Source organism: Eschrichtius robustus, chromosome 8 (genome assembly GCF_028021215.1).
Source record: "Eschrichtius robustus isolate mEscRob2 chromosome 8, mEscRob2.pri, whole genome shotgun sequence".
NCBI classification, from domain to species: domain Eukaryota; kingdom Metazoa; phylum Chordata; class Mammalia; order Artiodactyla; family Eschrichtiidae; genus Eschrichtius; species Eschrichtius robustus.
The window spans coordinates 86,616,790-86,638,714 of record NC_090831.1 but is presented as its reverse complement, the minus strand read 5'-3'; the positions used below and the strand labels follow the sequence as shown (position 1 = coordinate 86,638,714).

Sequence of the window (21,925 nt, the reverse complement as noted above, 5' to 3'; positions counted from 1 at the left end):
GGTCCAGTGGCTAAGACTCTGCACTCCCAATGCAGGGGACTTGGGTTCAACCCCTGGTCAGGGAACTAGATCCCACATGCCGCAACTAAGAATTCGCATGCTACAACTAAAAATCCCGCGTGCCACCACTAAGACCTGGAGCAACCAAATAAATAAATAAATAAATAAATAAATATTTTTTAAAAAACGAAACAAACAAACAAACAAAAAAAGAGTACACTTATTCCATAAGGTATTGTCAGCTGTGACAGGAACAGTATTGAAACCCCTCAACTGTTAGTAATATCTGAATATCCAGAACCCCTTTGAGAATTGGGTTGTAGATGACTAATAATTTCCATATCAGTAGAATCCACTGTGTTCACCTGGCTTGCAAACAGATAAGCAAGGTGCTTCTAATTATAACTGTGTGTAATAATGGGTCATTTTGTGTACATTTTACATGAAGCCACAAACCGTTGCTTCCTTCAAAGGGATGAGGTGAGGCCTACATGTGCAGAGCGGCATGTCATTTGAATGCAACAACAGGTGTCTGAATTTTCTGGGGTGGATTAATCCCTCTAAAGTTGAATGAACAGAGCTCTTCACATCTACCACTTTCAAAGTGAACAGTGGGAATCTTCCCTTCTTTATAGAATGTCCCAATACATTAATATTTAACATTTCTCAAATAAAAGCTCCCTGGGCTTCTCCTTGGCTTCCTGCCTTTGTTTAGCTAAGCTGGCATTCCATCGGCTCAAATCAATTTACCAAATATATTTTGGCTTGAACAGAAACAATTAACAGGGTTCTGAAAGTGCCGTGGAGAACAGTCTCTGCAGTCCCTCAGAAGTGCCTGCTCTATCAAATGTTTCCCCTTTCAATCCATATTAGCTAAAGAAACTGGAACCCAATTGATGTTTTTACATTGTTAAATTCTAATCAGTGCAAAAAGTAAGCAATATGCTGATTTCCTCAAGTATCATGCTTAAAGAAATAGCATGTGCCAGGAGGACATGCAGTTCCAAATCCAACTGACAAACAATATGCATTAACCAAAGGCAGCATGGAAGGAACCATACATGATATCATATAAACTGTGTAAACGAACTGAATTCATTCTTTGGGGCTGAGAATGAAGGATTGATTTCTGCTTCTAAGATGTCTCTCTAAGGCAGCACCTCACAGACAAAAATTTGAGCCTCACTGAACGCCTAGGAGTAACCTACTAGCAACTATGAACAGTTTGGCCTAGGGGGAATGTATCTGCCCCTGGAGGGGAAACACAGAGTCCAGGGGGCCTCAGGCAACATGTGATGCTGAGAAAAGGCCTCAGCGGCCAGCTGCCTGTGCCCACGCCTGGGGGAAGTGCTTTCAGAGCAAGCATCCTAAGTGTCCTCCAGCAGGAGCCAGTGGTTCTACCCATCAACTCAACGAGCATCCTGCCCCGGGTCGAGGATGGACAGGACTGCTGGTCACACCGTCCACCATCCGCACTCCCATCTTCACACCCACACTTTCGCAGTTTGCTTTTGAGGAGTCCCTCCTTCTTGGACAGATGCTAACAAGGAAACACTCTTTCTCACAGATGTGAAACTGCACGTTACTGGCTGAGCTGGGAAAGACACAACTCCAAGCTAGACATCAATGGCCTAAAGTAGCAACAAAACATGAGAAAGAACCACCGCTATGTCTGGAATGAGGATGGAAAGGCACTGGATGTCGACAGATTGCAAGACTGGTGTAACTGGTGTCAGACTGCAAGGCTCCTCGGTGTGCAAATTTCTCCAGCTGTTTTGTGGCATCTCGGGCGTGAGGCCACACCTGCGGCTGGAATACTGCTCTGCCTCCGGTTTTCCTCCGCGGAGGAGGAGCAGCTGCAGCTCCTGAGCACGAGTTGGTGAGACAGAGGGAAGAGCCAGAGGTACACAGAAGGCCCGTGCTTCTAGAAGCCCACCTGCTTTGGTCGTCACTTTCAAGAGGTAGCCGTCCAGGTCGATGTGAAACTGCGGCGCGTGGCAGGGCAGCGCGATGCGCGAGCCGTTCCAGCGCACGGTCAGGTGCTGCTGGAGGCTGACGGTGCCGGCGCCCAGCACCAGGTCCACCGACTTGGTCCAGGAGAAGGAGCGGGTCCTGCGCGCTTCGTTCTTCACCAGCACCTGAAAGGGCGAGGCAGGGGAGGAGCAGTCTTTTGTCAAAACGTACTGACACGTCCCCTGAAAGTTAAATGTCCGTCCGTCAAAAGTGTTGTAGTGGGGATCTCCGAATACCGTGCAAACGCCAGGCTCTGCGGATGAGTGAGAGACAAAAGCAGGTCATAAACCGAGCGAAGGATTCAAAGAGAAATCAGGGGTCCCTGCAATAAACCTGATAGGGGCACCTGCCAGGTAAAGGGAAGGCCTTAGCAGAGGTGCACTAAGGAAAATCGACTTAAAAGAAAATAAATAAAAAGTCTGGTTGTTCTAAAAGTTTGTACCAAACCTCACAGGACAGGTAACACTTCTGGTGCTTTTATACTTAAAAGTTATTTATAACACTTCTGAATTCTTAAAGCATCTCTATTCTAGAGACTTGATATGCTTCTATGGTCTTAATGTCAAAGACAGAGAAATGAAACTAGGATAATTTTATAAACAGAACTGGCCTAATTTCATAACCCACATAAACAAGAACAAAAATATAAATAAAAGGCAGCAACATAAATGACAATACACCAAAGCATTAGTATTGTTTCCATTTAACTGATTCAAAAAATTTGGAAACATGGTATTCTCAGTGTTATTCACGGTCTTAGAAAAGTATTATATTCAACACTCATGTATTTCTAAGGACAGATAAATAGAACTGCCAAACAGATACATGTTTAATATTGTTAAGAACCAAGACACGGATAAAGTTGATAGTCTCCGTGTATTTTCTAGAAATACAAGACTCCTATATTTTCATCTGTGTATCAAAATCTAAAGTTGGATAAAGAATCAATTGTAAAACCCATCATTTAATAAGTTAAAGAAATTCCAATGAATTCATCACTTCAAAATACCACTAATTCAAATACTTATGAGACCCAAGTAAAGTTTTACACTTTAGGGCACTTCAAAGGTTTATACAGAAAACTAAATATCATTTCTTTTTTTAAAACAAAATTTGGCATTAATTTGTTTTCTATATAAAGATATTTTATCTGTTTTTAAGAAGGCATAAACAACCAGGAAATGAGAAATTCATTTAGAGAAATTAGCCCACATGATGAAAGAACTAAAATAAAAAGACTGATTTCCAGAACAGGTCAAGAGTATGAAACTATTCTATACAAATAATTGCTCTGAATACGTAACAGAAGAATTAAGCATCAATACAGAGTAAGGATGTGCCAACTGATCTAACAGGACCAACTGGATCCAAGGCAAACATTTGCTTTTAATTTCTAAAGCGTTTGGAGAGTAATGTTGTTTTATGATACATTATGTCACTTCATATGTCAGTTTCACATGACTCCATATAAATCATATGTATTGGGAATTTCGTAAATTAATTACTTGTTCTAAGTTAGCTTTCCTTGTCAACATTTAATAGAGACTCACAGAACAGATTGTTTCTGGTAGGTAGGAGAGTTTCAATGAACAAATACTTCAAGGAATATAAAAAAAGGCACTACTTGGGGGAGGAGGGTGGAAGAAAAGGGTGGGAGAGAAAGCTTTGAAAGTTCACCAGCAACATTTTAATTCACCCGCCATTTCGATTCCTTTCTTATCCTTTTTTATGGTGTTCTTTCCTCGTGACTCCAGTTTTACTCAGTTTGTTGCTCCACACTGTACCCCACCCTCACCTTCTTAATCCTATATCCCCCCAACTAGCGTTCCCACCTATCTAATCACCCCATACTGCATTTTCCAGTCCTTTCTCCATGTGATTACTTCAAAATTGTCCTATCACACATTGCTCTCACATTCTGACAAATGGAATCCTTCCCTGGGATGAAGATGGTGCTTTTTGGTTGACAGGGAGCAAGGCAGTTCTTTGGGACACCTCAAGTGGCATCAGGAGAATTATAGTTCAAAGTTAATGCTACCATGTGCCCCCAAAGAACTAAATGTTAACCTGACCACCAGATGCACCAAATTCAAGAAAAGGGCTTTTTCAGAGTTTTTAATGCCACATACTCGTCAAGAAAACTCAGAACCAATCAATGCTTTTGAACTCTTGAGCTTGAAATAGATGGACCTCAGCTGGCAAAGGCCAAGGCACAAGTGAAGGAGCTGAAATTATATTCCCGAGAAATCCTCTCTCAGCTGTGAGCAGGCACAGGGCATGCCTACACCTTCTGTCCAGAGTCTGTAGGGAACAACATACAGCTTCTCCAGGTGTTCTGACCCCAACTGCATCAAAATGATAACTAACAAAAACAGTAACAGCTAACGTTTACCAAGAATTCACTACATACCCTAGCACTATTCTTCATGCCTACTGATCATGGACACATTGTAAGAAAATGGATATTTAGATTGTCTCCTAACATTAAACAAATAGCTAAGCACTTGGTAGTAAATCCATAAAATGAACTATTATCTAGTCATTGAAAAAGTCTGTAAATAATGTTCATGATTGAAGAAATGCTTATGCCACATTAAGTGAAAAACAGGAAACAAAATTCTATCTATAGGGTAATCTTGACTGTGTTAAAATAAATATCCAAACCACACATACCCCAAAATTGTGAACTGAGATTGTTTCTTGGTGGTAGAACCCTGAGTGATAATTTTTCCCTTTCTGCCTTATGTTTCTGTCTTCATTTTGGTTGTCCCTATGTTTTGTTTTTAAGAGTCAAATGTGGGTACATGTAGATAAGGTCAGTTATGTGACAAACCAAATCCTCAAAGAAGCAACAGAAAATATACTGCCTATAGAATGGCCCTGGGGCCCTAGGGAAATCTGAGCTTACTCATAGCTGGGCAGGAAGCTGTGAGGGACATCCAGGGAGACCAGGCAAGGGAAATCATGTGTGAGCAGGGCTGTCAGGAAAGATATTTTTCAAGAGGTCATAACTTGTGGAAGAGAAGGGTCTGGAGATCAGGATGATTTTTCTGTATAAGGGCAATATAGAAGAAGCCAACAAAATTTCATGATGAGGAAGATGCCTGAGAATTATGGGTTGCATTTGGGACATTTGTATCACAAACTAATATAATTTTGAAACCTTGGCCCTTTTTCTTGGCACCTCAAGGTCCCCACGCCAGATCCTCAAGGTCTCCACGCAGGAGCAGTGAACACATGCACGGAGAATGACGGAAAGTGAGAATATCAGGGTTAAAAAATCTGCCTCGCTGAAGAGGGAAAAAAACTATAGAAACACTTAGGGGGCAAAAATGAACACTGTATCCTCATATAATTTTTGTTCAGCAGACCCAGTGAAATGAGTCAGTCCAAGATGTTCTGATGTCCGGTCACACTCTTCTGGAAAGCCTGGAGTGGTAGTTAGAGCTCAATAAACAGACCCTCCCGTAACTATCCTTGCCTGAATATGTTTAAGTCAGAGGATGGAGAGAAAAAGCCAGTTTACAAGCAGTGGAATGTGTTTTCATAGTCTTTTAAGTCAAATTATCAGACGTCATTTTTGTTTTGGTTTGTTTTCAATAATATGTATACAATGTCTAGGCACTAGAAAAAAAAAAGAGTAGAATATTAAGAATGTTTTTTTCTCTTAGGTAATGAAATTATGTGTGACATTTATTTTCGTCTTTCTTGTTTATGTGTATATACATTATTATTTACATTTACATTTTGTTATTTATAATCACTATGTATACCCTTGGAATAAGGACATTTGTTTTAAAAAATTAAAAATACTGGATTAAAACATATCTCTTTGATGTTACCTACTTTAATAAGACAGCTATGAGAATTAAGAGAGTCGGGCTGCTTCTGAAAACAAAATTCCAATGTTTTTCTCTTAACCTCATCAGGTACATTTATTTCTCCCGTGGGTATATTTATTCTAATAAGATGCCTTCCTTCTGAGGACAGTGATTATTCTCAAAACATCCGTCAGCGAAAATTAAGGGAAAATTATACAACCTCATGTCATAAAAAATAAGAGAAATTGAGAAGACTCTAACCCCCTTCCCCCAAAACACAACAAAACAAAAACAGAAAAGCATAAGAATAAAAAAAGTATCATTCACGGTTCCGCCAACAAGAAATAATCACTGTTTACCATTTTGGGGTGGGTGTGTGTGTGTGTGTCTGTGTGTCTGTGTTTGTGTACATTTTAACATAGCTAAGATGATCCTGTACATGAAATTTCATTTCCTCTTCATTTAACGTAAGATTTCCCCAGTTACTAAAGTCACTTTGAAAACACAGAAAATGACTTTCATCCTCAGTCCATTATTCTCTGCAAAGAGAATACCACACCACCACACAGATCAGTACCTTTCCAGAGTAGTGTTCTAACCATGAGGAAGGTCTATCAAATGAAAAACATGGCTTTAAACCTTCCTCAACATAAACTGCAGTAAAACAGGCCCTGTGGGACTCAGGTGCCACTGGGTCATGCAGGGGCTCCCAGGAACCCCAGGTGGGTAAGAGCCGTGATAATGCCAAGTTTGGGTCAAGAACCAGGAAAGGCTGGGGTTAGAAACGCTGCCCTGAACACAAGCCCTTATGCTGTTTGTCTAGGCTCCTCCTGACACGATGTAAGCCTCCAATATAAACAGGCTGTGTGTGACCCAGCAGGAACTGAACTTCCCCACACAGGACGCTCTGGCCTCTCTCAGAGGTGTCCCTGACAGCTGCTGCCCCCAGGGGACCTCAAAGCCAACAGAAGCTCCACCAAGGGGCACCTGGATTCCTTTCAGATTTTACATCCTTGGCTTCTTAAATCAAAACTTAATCTGACTTTACTGTGTGAATGTGGGGTTAGGTCATAGCGGGTTTCTTTCCACCCATCCCTAATCCATGATACAGACTTACAAATCTACAAATAAAAAGCTGATTTTTTTCAAAAGTTGAGTAGGCACCTGAAACTATCATTTAAAAAAAAAAAAAAAAGGTTTGGTAGGGATACTGTTAAGACTGTAAATTTCTTTTCACATAATTTCCATAACCTCATATCCTCACCAACTTCAAACAGAAGAGAACAGAGAGCATCCTTACCTTCGAGATCTAATTTGAACTAAATTTAAACCTAAACCCGAGGCTGACATCCTATTACGGCCTCCCCAGCTGAGCCCAGGGCTTCCCCACCTCTCATCTTGGTTGGTGCGGTGGCCTGTGCCTGCCCCACACCTCAGTTCACAGCACTGGACTTCATCAGCTCCTGGCTCACGTGCCAACCTTCCCCACGCCTCGGCCAAAGTCACTTCTCTTTCCTGTAAGTCCCCAAGGCACAACTGACCACACAGCTCATCTTTTCTGGGACTTTTCTTAAATTCAAACACTCTATCTTATAGTCACACTATGTTTTTCAGTTTGAAGGTTAAAAGGTTAAAGGTTAAAAATATGGTCGTCAAACCCACAGAACGCTTATGATAAATCACTTTCCACCCAACTACAGCTTTTAGTTGTAATGTATCTTTAACTCCTAAAACAGGCCTTCAACTCCTTACACGTAAATTTTGTGTATACTTCTCAGTGCGTGGCACGCTGGCTTGTATATTGGAGGATCTACATTCATATATATGATAAATGGATTCATCTGTGCATTACTCATAGCAATGCCTGGTATAATACATATTAGGTATCAAATATTTGTTAAATGAATGGGTTAATTAATTAAAGAATAAATTTCAGTGGAAAAAAATAAACTGCCCACACTGAACTCACTAAAATAGTTAAGTGTAATAAATGGTGTACAGCAGGTAATTCAACAGAATTTTGCTTAATCAAGTAATTAATTGAATAATTAACTAATGCTCTCAGGACAAGGAATTAAGGCTGCAGATGAAATTAAGGTTGCTAACCAGCTGACCCTGAGATGGGGAGATTATCCTGGGTATTTATCTCCAGGCAGGATAAATGTTATCACAAGTGTCCTTATAAATGAAGGAAGAAGGCAGGAAAGTGAGTGTCACACAGTGATGCAGCATGAGAAGGACTCAACTTGCCATTGCTGGCTTTGAAGATGAAAGAAGGCTTCAAATCAAGAAAAATGGGCAGCCTCTAGAAGCTGGACAAGGCATGAAAACGGATTCTCCCCTAGAACCTCGAGAAGGAATGCAGCCCCCGCCAATACTTTGATTTTGACCCATTCAGATCCATTTCAGACTTCTGACCTCCAGAACTTGTTAAGATAATAAATGTGTATTGTTTTTAAGACACTAAGTTTGTAATAATTCGTTACAGCAGCAATAGGAAACTAATAAATCGAGCAAAAGTCAAGGCAACTTGGTCTGGAGTGACTAGGTTACACCAGGTACCATGCCAGATGCTTTCCATACTTTCACTCTCTCCTTTAATCCTCACTACTTCTCTACACATGGTATATACTATTACCCTAATTTCTTAGCAGTGAGTCTGGAGAGGTTTCCTTGTTGCCCATGGTCACCCAGCCAATAGCAGTAAAGACAGAGTCCAACCCAATCTCTGTGGCTTTGAAGCCAGTGCCTCCCACACCATGACTTGATGTTTCCATTTACACCCGATACCACAGCATCCTACGCAGTCATTGTTGTTAACAAACTGGGATTAGAGAGCTTTCGGGGAATCTGAAGAAATGTATAGACACTCTTCCTTCCAAGTGCACATGAGTACATCCACTCAAATGTAGAGGCTCACAGACACCTTTTCCTAAGACTGATCAATGACCTCCTAAGAGTTCATGAACTTCAGTTTAACGACACCTATCTAGAAGTTAATTAAAAACTATATTACACGGTTCTCTCATTTAATGTGTTTACATTTCATCTCCCCAACCACATTACAAGTTCCTAAACTCAGGGTCTGTATCAGCTTTTTATCCATGTCCTCCAGGGCACCTTCCAGAATGCTGGAAATTCATTGGGTGTTAATACAAACTTGTTATAGAAGATGCATTTTTGCCACTCTATCATCCAAGCTCTGACCTTAAAATGTCTGCTCTCTTTAAACTAGAAATTGCTATCTATCAGTAAAGAGAACTTCTTACCTGAGTGAAAAGATGGGTTTCACACCTCTAAATTAACCTATCTTCCAGCTTTAAAGCCACCTTAGAGCTTTGTGAACATTAAGTAAGCTGCTTAGAAGACAGTCCTGGGTTTGAATCCCAGTCTTGCTACCCAATGACTACAAAATCATGTGCACACTACCTGTATAACCTCAGTCTGTTCACCTGTAACATGGGTTGAAGAACAACTACTTTGCAGGGTGGTTATAAAGACAAAGATAGCATTGCAAAAGTGCCGAAAGCATAACAGATGCTTAGAGAGTAGTCATTATTAGTTGTATTATTATAAATGCTATGCAAACCTAGCAAGTAGATACCCACTGCCGGCTGAAAGAGGGGCTGGATAAGACTGTAACATACTTATAAAATGTAAATGTGTTGAAAAGACAATGTGAGTTTAGCTCGTCTATAAAAGACATACAAATGTAGATTTGGGGGTAGAATGGAGTAAGCCGCTAGACCAAAAGAAGAATGTTAACAAAGTCGTGGACATGGGAAAGAAGGCAGCTTGCACAAGAATAGCAGGAGACTGATCTGCCCAGAGTGGGTAGTTGCTTCAGGAGATGTAAGACATCCAAGCCGTCTACATAAATTGGCTTGAGATTTATTGCCAGCCTGAGAAGTTTAAATGTATTCCAGATAACCAGCGTTTCTTAACATGTTTCCTATGAAACATCAATCCTGCCTGTTACTCTGCCAAAATAAGTAGAAATAAAAAAACCTCTGCAGCCCAAATTAGCTTGGGAGGGACTCTACACTCCATCATCCTCCTGCAAGTCTACCCTGCACACTGGCATAGAAAGGGCTCTGCGAATTCTGCAGTGAGGAAACAAATTTCAGTTTACTTGACCCAGCATTTCCCTAATGTGGTTAATAATAGAACCTTGTTTTGAAAATATTACTCATTACTATCCCTCAGCACTAGACTTTTATAAAACAAAGTTTGGGAAATTCTGAGAGAGACCAGTGAAGGAAGCCGGTATTGGTTTCGTGAAAGCCAAGTTTGGGTTCCGACAGTGGTATGCAGAAGGGGCTGACGGAGAAAAGACAGAGTTTAGCTGCAGGCAATAGGATGAGGCTCTGGCTGCCGTGGGAATGGGAAAGAAACTATTTATTAGAAAAAAAACGCAAAGAGACAATCAACCAGACCTGACGACTGATTATCAACAAGGGAGAGAAATGCCCAAAGTATGAGAAATAACATTGACTCAAAACCTGTGCAGCTGGGATAAAGGGGGTGCCAAAATTCAGTCAACAGATAGGGGTTGGAAACAGCCATTAATCTCTGCATCCAACTCCCAACCCAGATAATTTACAGAGTCAAAGGCAGCAACTGTTAAATCAACTTCAAATACAGTCCTTTGTGAAAGAAGAATGTACTCTCCAAAAAAATTAGAAGCTGAGACCTACCATATTCGTATCTTGTCAAGAAGTCCTATGTTAAGGACCTGGAAGTTTGGCCAAATGTGAAACCAAAATGAGAGAGTAACTGCAGATGCAGGCAGGGCTGTGAGCTCACAGGATGAAAAGGTGTAAAGTAAAAGCAGAACAGATGTGTGTACTAAGGAGAGATATGAAAGGGCAGAGCAGAGGAGAGGAGCAATGGTTGGGGGTGGAGAGCATTAACCAAGAAGGGGACTGCAATAAGGAAAAGGATGATACTACTCATAAATATGAATCTCACATCAAAGGGAACCACCGAGTGCAGCTAATGAGTCATATCTCCAAACTCCCAAGGAAGGTTAGAATTCAAGTATTGTAATCCGAAAAGCTGAAGAGGTTAAGTGACCTCAAAAACATAGATAAGGTTTTAAAAGGTGAGCAAATACAACTGCTTTCAAATAGAAGCCCTTAATCATGTACAGAAGAAAGAAATTGGCAAACTTCATATATATTTGGCGGTAAACCTCTGAAATGAATAAAAATGTAGTCAACAAAGAACATGTAATAGTGCTTAAAGTTTGGGCTTTGGAGTCACATGGACCAGGCTATTGGCTGACCTCAACTTATTTAATTTCTCAGACCCTCAGATCTCTCATTTGTAAAATGGGTATAACAATAGCTTCCACTGCATGGATCATTGTGAGGATTAAGTGACAGAACGCATGGAGAGCATTTATCACAATGCCTGACACAGGTTTACATTCAATAAATCGCGGCTGGTAATAGGAGCAATTGTAGTGGCAGCAGAGTAGCAATTTTTTGTTGTTCTTATTTTATTCAGAGGAGATGTGACCTCCAGAGAGGTATAAATCTGCCTCAGCTTTGCATACAGTAATGTGTAATTTATTATACAGTTTTTCCCACAAAGTATACTTCTCAGAGTTTGGGATTTGTATTCTTTGTTTTGTCACTTAGGGGTATTTTAGGTGCACCACTGCTAAGAGGTTTTGGTCACAAGTTCCTTTAAAAACTGGGTATTTGCATCTTCCTTGAGATTCAAGATGACAGCCTTGGCTAAATGTGTCAGATGTCTAACAATGAATTTATACATATCTTTATGTATAAAGTATATTCTTTCAAAATTAGGCAAGAGAGTAACTTTTAACTGAATGATTTAATAATGGTATATCTATATTAAGAATACTTTCCCAAGCAAACATCCAGGGAGGCCATATGATATTACAGAATGAATACTGGAGAAGGAGGTAAAAAAATGCAGGTTTTCATCGTAGCTCTTCAAGTTAATACTACTGCGAGCCTCAGTTTCCTCACCTAAGAAGTAGGAAGGTTGACCTCATAGTTAAGGTCCATTCATTTATACAATTCCATGGTGCTAAAATGATGATGAGCTTGACTGGCAGAGCAATTCTGCTCTTTCTTACTCCCGATGGAATTTATACACAGTGATTTCAAACTTAAAACTATATGTATTTTATCATTGTAAGTAAGAAATTTGGGGAGATCTTCACTTACTGATGGAAATACCTCCACCTTGAGTTGCCAGAAGGAAAAAAAATACCTGGAAAAATGAGCGGACATGGAAAAACCACGCCAGTTTGATTTGTCAGTGAGCACAGAGCACACCAACTGTTCTGGACCTGAGCAGAAAGGTGGAGGCGTCGCCAGGTAGATGAAAGCGTGGGCACTTGAGTCCACCTTTCTCCCTGGGTGGCGTGGAGGGAAACACTCTCAAATTGGAAACTCTTCCTAAAATCCTTCTCCAATCTCTAATCCCCACCAGTTGTAAAGCCCTTCGGACCTTCTCTTCCCTTCCGAACTGCACCTGGTTGTCAAACCGAACAAAATGACTAAGAAGTCAATGGTAGAAACTCCAGCCCAGGCCCTGGGGCCAGACTTCATTGGAGGAATTTGGGCTCCACTACCTACCTTGGGCATCGTTCTTAACCTCTAAGCCTCAGTTCCCTCAGCTGTAAAATGGAGCTAGTAACATTACTTGACCATAAAATGGATGTGAGGATCAAATAAGATAGCCCTGGACAGTGTTCGGGCTGTTTATTAATATAAATAAATATTAGCTGCTGCTGCTATTACAATTACTGCCATTATTGTTCCATGATGATGATTGTTAACTAAACAGTCAGAACTTACGAAGTTACTAACACCCTGTAGAAACTGACCATAGGTGGTGGATAATAACCCCTAATAACCTCAGGCTCCTCCAACTTTGCATCAATTTACAGCCAGAACATTGAAGGTAACAGTATCCCTTAGAACAGAGCAGCATATAAAATGGAAAACAAACCGATTTCCTCACACCCTTCCAATGTCGCTTCTGCCTGCGTGGGGTTTCCCAGCCGCCACAGGCGGTACAGTTGGGTTTTATTTGCCACCCGTCTGCTGGTTGGGCCTTGGGAGCTGTGACAAACCCACCTCCAGATGCTGGAGGCCAACTTCAGTGGCCACTTAGCTTAACACCTCCTCCTCCTCGGCAGGGCTAAAGTCAACACCACAAATTCTTATTCTACAAGCATCTTGAGCTCCGGTTTCAAATTTCCTTGCTTTCCTGAGTTAAAGACAGACTCTTGGCATTAAGGGACCTGGAGTTGCTTACAGCCTCGGAGGCTCAAACACAGAATTACTAATTTGCGGGACCTCTGTCAGTGGAGATTTCTCATAAAATGGGCCCTGAGGTCACTGCTTCATTAAGTTGTTGCATTCCCCTTCCTACAACCACTCTTTAATTGGAGATCGCTGTAGGGATGCTCAGGGACTTAAAAAAGGCGTGCTAAGACCAGGCAGGGCAATTCCACCGTGCCCGTGGTAGGTGCACGCAGCAGGCAGGGCCCCTTTCGGACAGCAGGCACCCCAGTGCTGCGCACAGCTGGAAATCTAACCCTTGGGGGTTTTAAAAAGTCACCTGGCAACTGTGAGCCTCCTCGTACCCTGAGTTGCTGAAATCTGATATTTCCTGTTACTTGTGGGACATGTAGTTGAGGTTATTTCAATTAAATGCACATCTGTGCTCAGAATACCCTACCCTCCTCTGTGTTATGTAGCCGTGAACTTTGTTTTGGGGTTGGGATTCTGATGGTAAGGACTGATGTAGCTACAGGCACAGCTTAATGAATCTGTAAGACCGGAGATGGGGCATCCATGTCTGGACTGCCTTTGGTTGCCTCTGGTCTTATAGATGGTTAAGAGACTAAATTCTTTCTTAAAGTCAGTCTCTCTTTCCCTCCCTCTCTCTCTCTCCACACACACACACACACACACACACACACACACACACACACACACCTCCCTCTTTTATCAGGGAAAACTTTGCCACTAAGTACTATTTCCATGTCTGAAAACAGACATTCGGCCAGCAAAGAATTTATCTGATTCAGGTCTCTGTTGGGTGGCTAGGTCAAGATTCCACCTACTGTTTGCCAACACACAGTAAGATAACATTTCACACAAACCAAGTGCTATACATACAACAGACAGTGGCCTTCTTGGCCCCCAACTCATGATCCCATCACGCTCAGCTCAGGGAAAGCAGGACTCGCTTTAGGCTATAGCTCATACTTGGGCAGGAAACAGCATTTGCACCAAAGCTTTATAAAGTTTGTTTAGCTCACTTCAAATATTTTACTCTAAATAAATCATCTAAACAAAATTTAATTCTTTTCAGTTGGAAAGAGAGAATGTCCCATGTTATTAAAAGACAGTAATCCTTTTCATACTTCCTTCAGGTCTGATCTTAAAAGGACTTTTTTTTTTGATAGAATCGTCATTGGCCTTTCAGACCAACCCAAAGACCACTGTACTATAAGGAATGTAACAATGTTGTGCCTCAATTATTGCTTATTACCTACAAAATTATAAATTACTGTTACCACTGACTTGCAAAGAGAAGACTAAAAATGTTCTACACGTTTACTTCGAGTTTTCTCTTCACTATTCCTTTCAGAGGTCTGAGAGAGCCCCAAACACTACCAAGACAGATTAAGCCAGTCAATAAAGCAGGAATTCTGTGGGATTTTAGAAACAGACAATGCAATGTCACTGTTGGAAACAATGCAGCACTCATTTCACTGCAGATAACCAAAGTCAGTTTTAGATTTGAAGCTATGTAATCAGTCCATTTTATCTGTGTATGTACGTATATATATCTAAGTATTTATTCCTGTCTCCTTCCAAAAGAGGACTGGAAGTAGTTTACACGCATACATGCTAAATAACCCAAAACACATAAAGATAGTAGACATATAAGACGAAGTCAGGAGAAAGTTTATTACTCAAGAACCACGTGCTGTTAGAGATGGGGTACGCATTTATTTCTAGCTTCCTAGCAACTAAAGCAAAGATGGTTTAGTTGACTTGAATCGATCGAGATATAATATGCCTTTACAATTTTTTTCTAGGGCTAGGCAATGAAAATATAGAAATACATTCAATTAAATCCAGAGGCTTCTGCTCTGTTTTGTTTTGTTTTTTTTGCCACACCGTGCGGCATGTGGGATCTTAGTTCCCCAACCAGGGATTGAACCCGTGCCCCCTGCAGTGAAAGCAAGGAGTTTTAACCACTGGACCACCAGGGAAGTTCCCCCACCCTGTCACTTTTTACTTCAGCAAAGGTCAGCCTCACTTGACCCTCCTGCTTCATCTAATCACTGTGTTAAGAGTCAAGTTACTGTTACTAGTACCACAGGTGATTACTTCTGGATTCACCTACACTGTTACCCCTGTTGGGAGAACCAATGCTTCTCAGCCAAGGGTGATGTTGCTCCCCAGGGGACATTTGGAAATGTCGGGAGGTCTTGCTGGGAGGCTACTGGCATCTAGTGGGTAGAGGCCAGAGATGCTGCCAAACATCACACAATGCACGGGACGGCCTCCACCACCAAGAGTTACCTGGCCAAACTACCAGCAATCCTGAGGCTGAAGACTCTGCAGTAACTAATGGGGTATATATGTGCATGTGTGGTCTTGTTTGAATGAGACAGAAATTGGTCATTTGTCTGGTTTTAGAACACACTAGCCTTAGTTTGGACTTCACCCTTCGTTTGTCTGCTCTAGGAACCCATATACCAGAAGAACTTTCATAATTGACGGAGGAGGAAAAAACGAGCTCTAAGGTTTGTTCTGGATCTTGGCTATAATGACAAAGGAATTTCGAAATAGGAGGTCTTTTGGCCGCAGCTAAAGGACATTGGAATAAGTCTACCTGAATGTGCTATGAAAATCTGGGCATTGCTTAAAAAAACTGGAAGTCATCCCATCTCATAACTCAATCTGAATAAATAAACCTCTACAAATAGAATGCGTTTTACAGCATTGATGGAAGAACTGCTGGAGAGCAAGAGAGAGTAAACAGACGGAAAGAACACCAAAGGAAACTGAGACATCACCATCTGATGATATCATCTCGATCTGGACCAAGGACCACATGCCTGGGCTCTTCCCACACTGACCTGCTGGACACAGGCGCACAGAGTCACTGATCTCCCTGGTGCCCCTCCGCTGGGTGGCTTCTCCCTTGCCAACTTGCCTCTCTCAGTGACAGAAGTCACAGGCTCATTCACATGTACAACATTTATATTTACAATACAATGTACAACACATGTGCAATAAATACTTAATATGACCAGTTACAAACTTGGTTTAGTTTTGTCATGCCCATCCTTCTGTTCTTCTTTTCTTTCCTTTTTGTTTCCTAATAAGCCACCAGTATTCTATATCTGGAAAGTCTAGCCCATAGTGGATAAACTAATAATGAAATGTAGCTTTCCTCTCAACGATCTCAATAATCATCCTTCTTGATTCTTGCAACATAAAGTCAGGTAATTCAAGATTTAGGCTGTTTCTGTACAAGACTGGCCATATGTTTTTATTAAGCTGATAAGCAGTGTTCCTGCCTGACAGCAGTGAGATGGGCAGATGTAACCTATCTGTGTTCACGCAAATCGAAAGGGTCAGCTAGAAAAATCTGAGGAGTTCATTAGAAGTCTGTCTCTGCTTCAACTAGGAGGTACTTTCTAGGGAAATGCAAACATCTTCATCGACATGGATACAGAGGAAAACTTCATCAATTTAGACTCGACTCTGCTCATCCAAAAAGGAATGAAGCTGGAAGCGGCCTCCAAACCATCCCTAAACAAAATTTCCTCAGAGAGTCTCTGGGAAGATGATTAAATGTAATAGTTTATACACATGTTTTAAAATCAACTGGTGTGTTAATCATAGCTAATTCTTCTTTCTGCATAATTCCCAGGCTCTACTAAGTCATACTTGGTTGGCCTCCTTTGAGTTATTTTATGTACTTCCTTACCTTTAAAGAAAAATTCTTTTATTAAATCTATAATTTAATTTTCATTAATTCAGCCAGCACTTTCATCCAGTGTACAGTGTATAATTGTCTAATATCTCTCAGTCTCAAAAAATAGTGAGAGATAGATATGTATGTGTATATATATAGTAATATATGTATATATAGTAATATATGCAACGAACCTATGCATCCATTGTCTAAATGGGAACACTTGTTCCCATGTGAAAGCTGCTTTTCAACTGTCATCAAAGCCCACTTCTCTAAGCCTGAATGGCTCAAAAATACCTTCTAATAGACTCCATGGCTTGGTTAATCCTGCTTATCATACTAATTTGACAGTGACATTATGAATACTCCTCCTTTAACGAAACACTTCAGAAAGCTATCTCGAAAGCATATGAATGTGAGGGGACTAAAACAGTGGTTTGCTAATAGATCTGGGCATGCCTACATGTGGGGATGACATTAAATCTGTTGCTATGCTCTCTGTGTGGTGGGTAGTACAGTCCCAGATGGCTTTCGGAATAAGCCATATTAGAGAGAACCTTCAAGAGCTCAGTTAAAAATAACAGGATGGCCAAACCATTGCCCACCTAATGAACTCTTGTTTTCTCTCTACCAACAGCGACATGGGATGTGCCCAAGTGAAAGGGCAAAACGGTGGGGGTGAGGGAGGAAGAAGGGCAGCTGTTTGGCTTCATAATGATAGAAGGAGAATCTCTCCTAGATTATATATAATGTTTGGTTTTACTGGATATCATTATCTTAGCCGCTATGACTGCAAATGCTATTAGCAGTTAAAAGGCACATGAAGTTATCTGGTCCTTCCTAAAACCTCATCAGACCGTTTGTCTTCTAAATTTCTCAGAGCAACAAATTCCAACGGAAACATCTTCATTTGTCTCAATTGTGCTTCTTTCGAGGATTACCATTGACTTAAATTGTCTGTAGAAAGGTGAGATGATCCCATCTTAGACCTACAGAACTAAAATAGGCTGAAAACTTACACCACCGTTTTTCTTGTTGCACTATAAAATGCAAAATAAATATTAATAGCATATTTTTAACAAACTTACTTTCAGTGCAAATAGGACAGCATCCTTTCCTGTTGAGAATTTTACCCTAATCAAGAGAAAAACAAATAAGATTTCAGTGTTAAGAAACAGGGTCTGCTGAGGACAAAACTCTTTTTTAAATCTAATACCAGACAAACCAATGAAATCAGTCCCAGCTGTATTTGAACTCAATGCCCAGATGGTGATGATGGTGGTAAAAATGAAGTTTCAAGTATCAGGTTCTATGGCCAGGCAGAATCATTCAGAAAGCTTTCCTGTTTTTATCCTCCGAGAAATACAATATCTAAAGGCCTCATTGGTGTGATTTTTCTCACACGGAGCGAAGATGGAGACAGTCTGGATTCCACCTTTTCACTGATACCCAAATCTAGCCCTCTAGAGACCAAGTGCACACACATAGAAATGGGAATTGGCTGTCAAGCTATCAATCCATGCAAGGCCTTCATTCTGTCTTTGCTTATTGGAAGGGCCCAAAAATAAACAGTAACCCAAGCTTGGGCCTATGCATATGAACAATATCTGTGCTACAGATCAAATTCAGTCTGATTTCTTCTTTCAGAAAGCAGTATGCTATCCCTGTTAAGTCACTATTATGTAGTCAAAGCCAATGAGGCTGAGGGTTTTGAAATCCTGAGTAATTTTCCATTACCTTTCTGGAAATACAGTGTAATCTCCTCTACTGCATTTCTTTCAATTTTTTGCTGATGCTTGACATTTAAAGGAAGAAGCATATTCTCAGGACCCTTATCAGAGAATGGCTCTTTCCTATCTCTGACTCAATGGAATCACAGGGAAAAAGAAATGTGGAAGAAGATTAACATTTAGGAAGCACATGCTATGAAACAAACATCTTGCTAGATATTTCCCCTAGGTTACCTAACATCAGGTTAATTGTAAGGATTTTATAAGTTAATATTAAGAACATATTAGGGTTTAATTATATTATGTTATTATAATCTGTGTTATTAAGATGCACAAGAATTTTATGAGCTGAGCATTTTCCTTCTTATAGATGAAGAAATTGATGTCATGCAACACAAGGGTAGTAGAACCCAAAATCAAACCTAATTTTGTGTGACCTTATAGGCCACCTTCTTTCCACTCCAGATTTTTAAGATGAGAGAGGTCTCACCTTAATCTTTAAGAGAACTTAACATTTATTGGGTATCTGCTATACAGTAGAAAGAATGTTATACATTCTTCTTACTTTATCTCATTTATGCTTCACAACAACCCTCTAAATATAGATGCCCCTTTCCCGTCTTTATAGGAAACTAAGGAAACAGACCACAGAGAGGTGGCCCAAGACTTGTGTCAAGGCCACACACTGGTTTACTACCTGTCAATTGCATCAGGAATAGATTTAGGTACTTAAAAAATATATACTAACCAAAAAAAAACCAAGATGCTAGTTGATTATTGAAGAATTAGAACCATGTCTGATTCATTTTTGCATCAGCTAAGCCTTAAAAGGTACATTAAAGGCTATGACAAGTTTGAATGAGACTTACAACTGGCAGCCCTCCCATGGCTGGGGCACCATGACAATTTTATGGCCAAGAGCTCTCTTATCTGTTTCTATTTGGCACAGAGGTCTCCTTCGGCTTCTCGTGACTGAAAACAGTTGAGGACAAAGCCAAAGGAGGTTGGCTCAGGCTGATGGAATGACACCCCCGGAGGGTGGCATCAGGTACTCTAGCCGTACGGAGCAGAGCTGTATAAGCCAAGTCCTCAATAAAGGGTGACTACGATTCCCTACATCTGCACCTCGACAGAAACAGCCAGCTCCCTCCTTCAGGAAGTGAGAATGGGGCTGGTCATATCACTAAATTAGGCAGGGAATAAATCAAGTGCAAGCTACGAAGTCTGCGCTCCTGAGTTACGTGTAACTCGCTGTGGAACTCTGGACCCGCTGTGACCTCATCAGTAAGAAGGGTCTAGTAACAGCACCCACCTCAGAGGGGTGGTCTCAGCAACAAACAAGATTGGTCCTGTGACTACAGAGGAAGTTTCAGTACATATTAACACTGATGAATTGACAGTGTCATAACGACCCTGTCCCCAGTGGAACCCTCAGCCCCTCTCAAAAAAGGCACTCCTTTGCCCCTGGGGTACTGTCAGGGAGCGAATCCAACCACAAAATTCTTTTTCAACAAACCACGCATACTTCTGGAAAAAGAGATGTGTAGTAGCCAGGAAGGATAGAGCAGGAATACAGTCTGCTTCTCCAGAAAAATTTTTTTTTAATTTCCCCAGGCAATGCAGGGGAGGGGAAGTAAGTGTTTAACAGGATTTCCATGGTAGAGCTAAGTTATCTTCCAAAGTGCTTGTGCTGGCCCCTGAGGAGGGAAAGTATGAACCAGGGGAATGGTTGGGAAAATGCCTAGAAACAGAAAGGTAGGCCCTGAGGCAGGAGCCGGGCACTGCCTGATGGGCTCTGACAAGACGAGGAGGGGTGGGGCGGGAACAGGCCCGCGCCTGGAGGGACGGATGCTCCTGGCCCAAATATGGTCCACAAAGAAGAGACACTAATGAGATGCTGGTGACAGAAAGAGCGTTGACCTCCCCATGGCAAGAGGACAATGAAAACCAACACGCCTGCAGCACAGCCCTCTGTTTTTGTCTTGTAGAATAAGGAAGCCCATTATTACTAACATGTGCTGCCAGAGTTCATTAGCAGCAAGGGTTCCCCGAGGACGGGCAGAGATGATGTGATCCCATTTTTCCCAATGAATATTTATAAGCAGACCATGCTCAAGTCTCCTTATTGTATCTCCTGTTTTTTTGGTGTGTTTTTTTTCTTTTATAGGAGGTTTTCAGTTTTATGTCTGAGGCTTTTTAAAGCAAGACTAATTAGGGTTTTTTTTTTCTTCTTTTTTTTCTGCCCCTTTTATTCAGTTGTGCAATAGCAACAGCTGTTGTTTTTTTGTGCCTCATTTGTCCCTCAAGTAAAAACAGCAACTTTTTGTTTATAATAATAACAGATGTGAATAAAATTAAAAGCCGTCTCTAACAGAGAAGGGAAGACATGTCCTGAATATATGGATGTAGTTTTTCATTCACTGGACAGTATTGAATAGGCTTGACATTTTCCCAAAATGCATAAAACCTTGAAAGGTTTCAAGTTGCTGAGGTGAATTCAATGAAGCTCATGCTTTGGAAGATAATGGTTGCTTTATTCAGTGTGCTGGAACTGTGGGTTTCTGAAAAGAGAGATTTCCATAAGGACGCTATTTCCATCTGGGGCTACAACAGAGGCCAGGGTTAGAGAGGGAAAACTTCAGTAAAGGGGCTGGAGGGTGCTGCTGGGCAGGTGAAACCCCTTGGGAAATTTACTAATAAACAACCACATATTTCTTTGAATAGTTAATGGGAAGAAAACTCTGATTTGAGAAGAGAGAGAGAAAGGAAGAAAATGCAAAGGACGGTTATGATGTTCAACAGAAAACCCAGCAGAAGAAACAAGGGAGCAGATCAAACAGGAGTTGGAGACATTGAAACAAAGAACTGGGAGAGGTCCCTAAGAAATGGAGCAAGGTAAGAGCTATTGTCCCGCTAGGCTAGAATCTGGGTGGGAACCGTAAAAGCAAAGGAGCAAGCTTTGCAAGGGACATGTGGCTGTTTGGGAACTTGGCAGTTTTGGAGGATCTGGATTTTGTGTTCAGAAGATGGTAGGTGACCATGCCACACACAGGATGGTTCTCAAGATGCTCAGCTAAAGAGAAAGTCAACCTGCACACATACCTGAGGGCAGCTGCTGATGGGAACGCACTGCTTCTTGCGACACTCTGTCTTGCCTTTCACACAAGCACAGATGGTGCAGTTGACAGAGGACCACATCTCTCCATCCTACAGGAGAGAGCACAGGATTCTGCTATCAGCTGGAGGCTGATGGGAGCTAATCCAGCAGGCTGGGATTTGTCTGTCCAGGAAAGCATTTCTCACCCTGAGTGATGGATGCCATCATTAGACTAAATTACTCTGAGGCGTTCATCTACATCTAACTGA

The 21,925-nt window shown here is 41.2% G+C and overlaps 1 protein-coding gene across 2 annotated transcripts in view; it reads right to left on the bottom strand.

Annotated features, from left to right (window-relative positions):
- Positions 1 to 21,925, bottom strand: part of BMPER (BMP binding endothelial regulator) — a 321,921-nt gene that overhangs the window by 150,653 nt on the left and 149,343 nt on the right. For both annotated transcript variants that reach the window (XM_068550034.1, XM_068550033.1), the window contains exons 10-12: positions 21,662 to 21,766; positions 17,918 to 17,963; positions 1,937 to 2,266 (exon numbers count right to left, since the gene is read on the bottom strand). In XM_068550034.1, the coding sequence (XP_068406135.1) occupies positions 1,937 to 2,266; positions 17,918 to 17,963; positions 21,662 to 21,766 (481 nt within the window). The remainder of the gene's footprint in view (positions 1 to 1,936; positions 2,267 to 17,917; positions 17,964 to 21,661; positions 21,767 to 21,925) is intronic.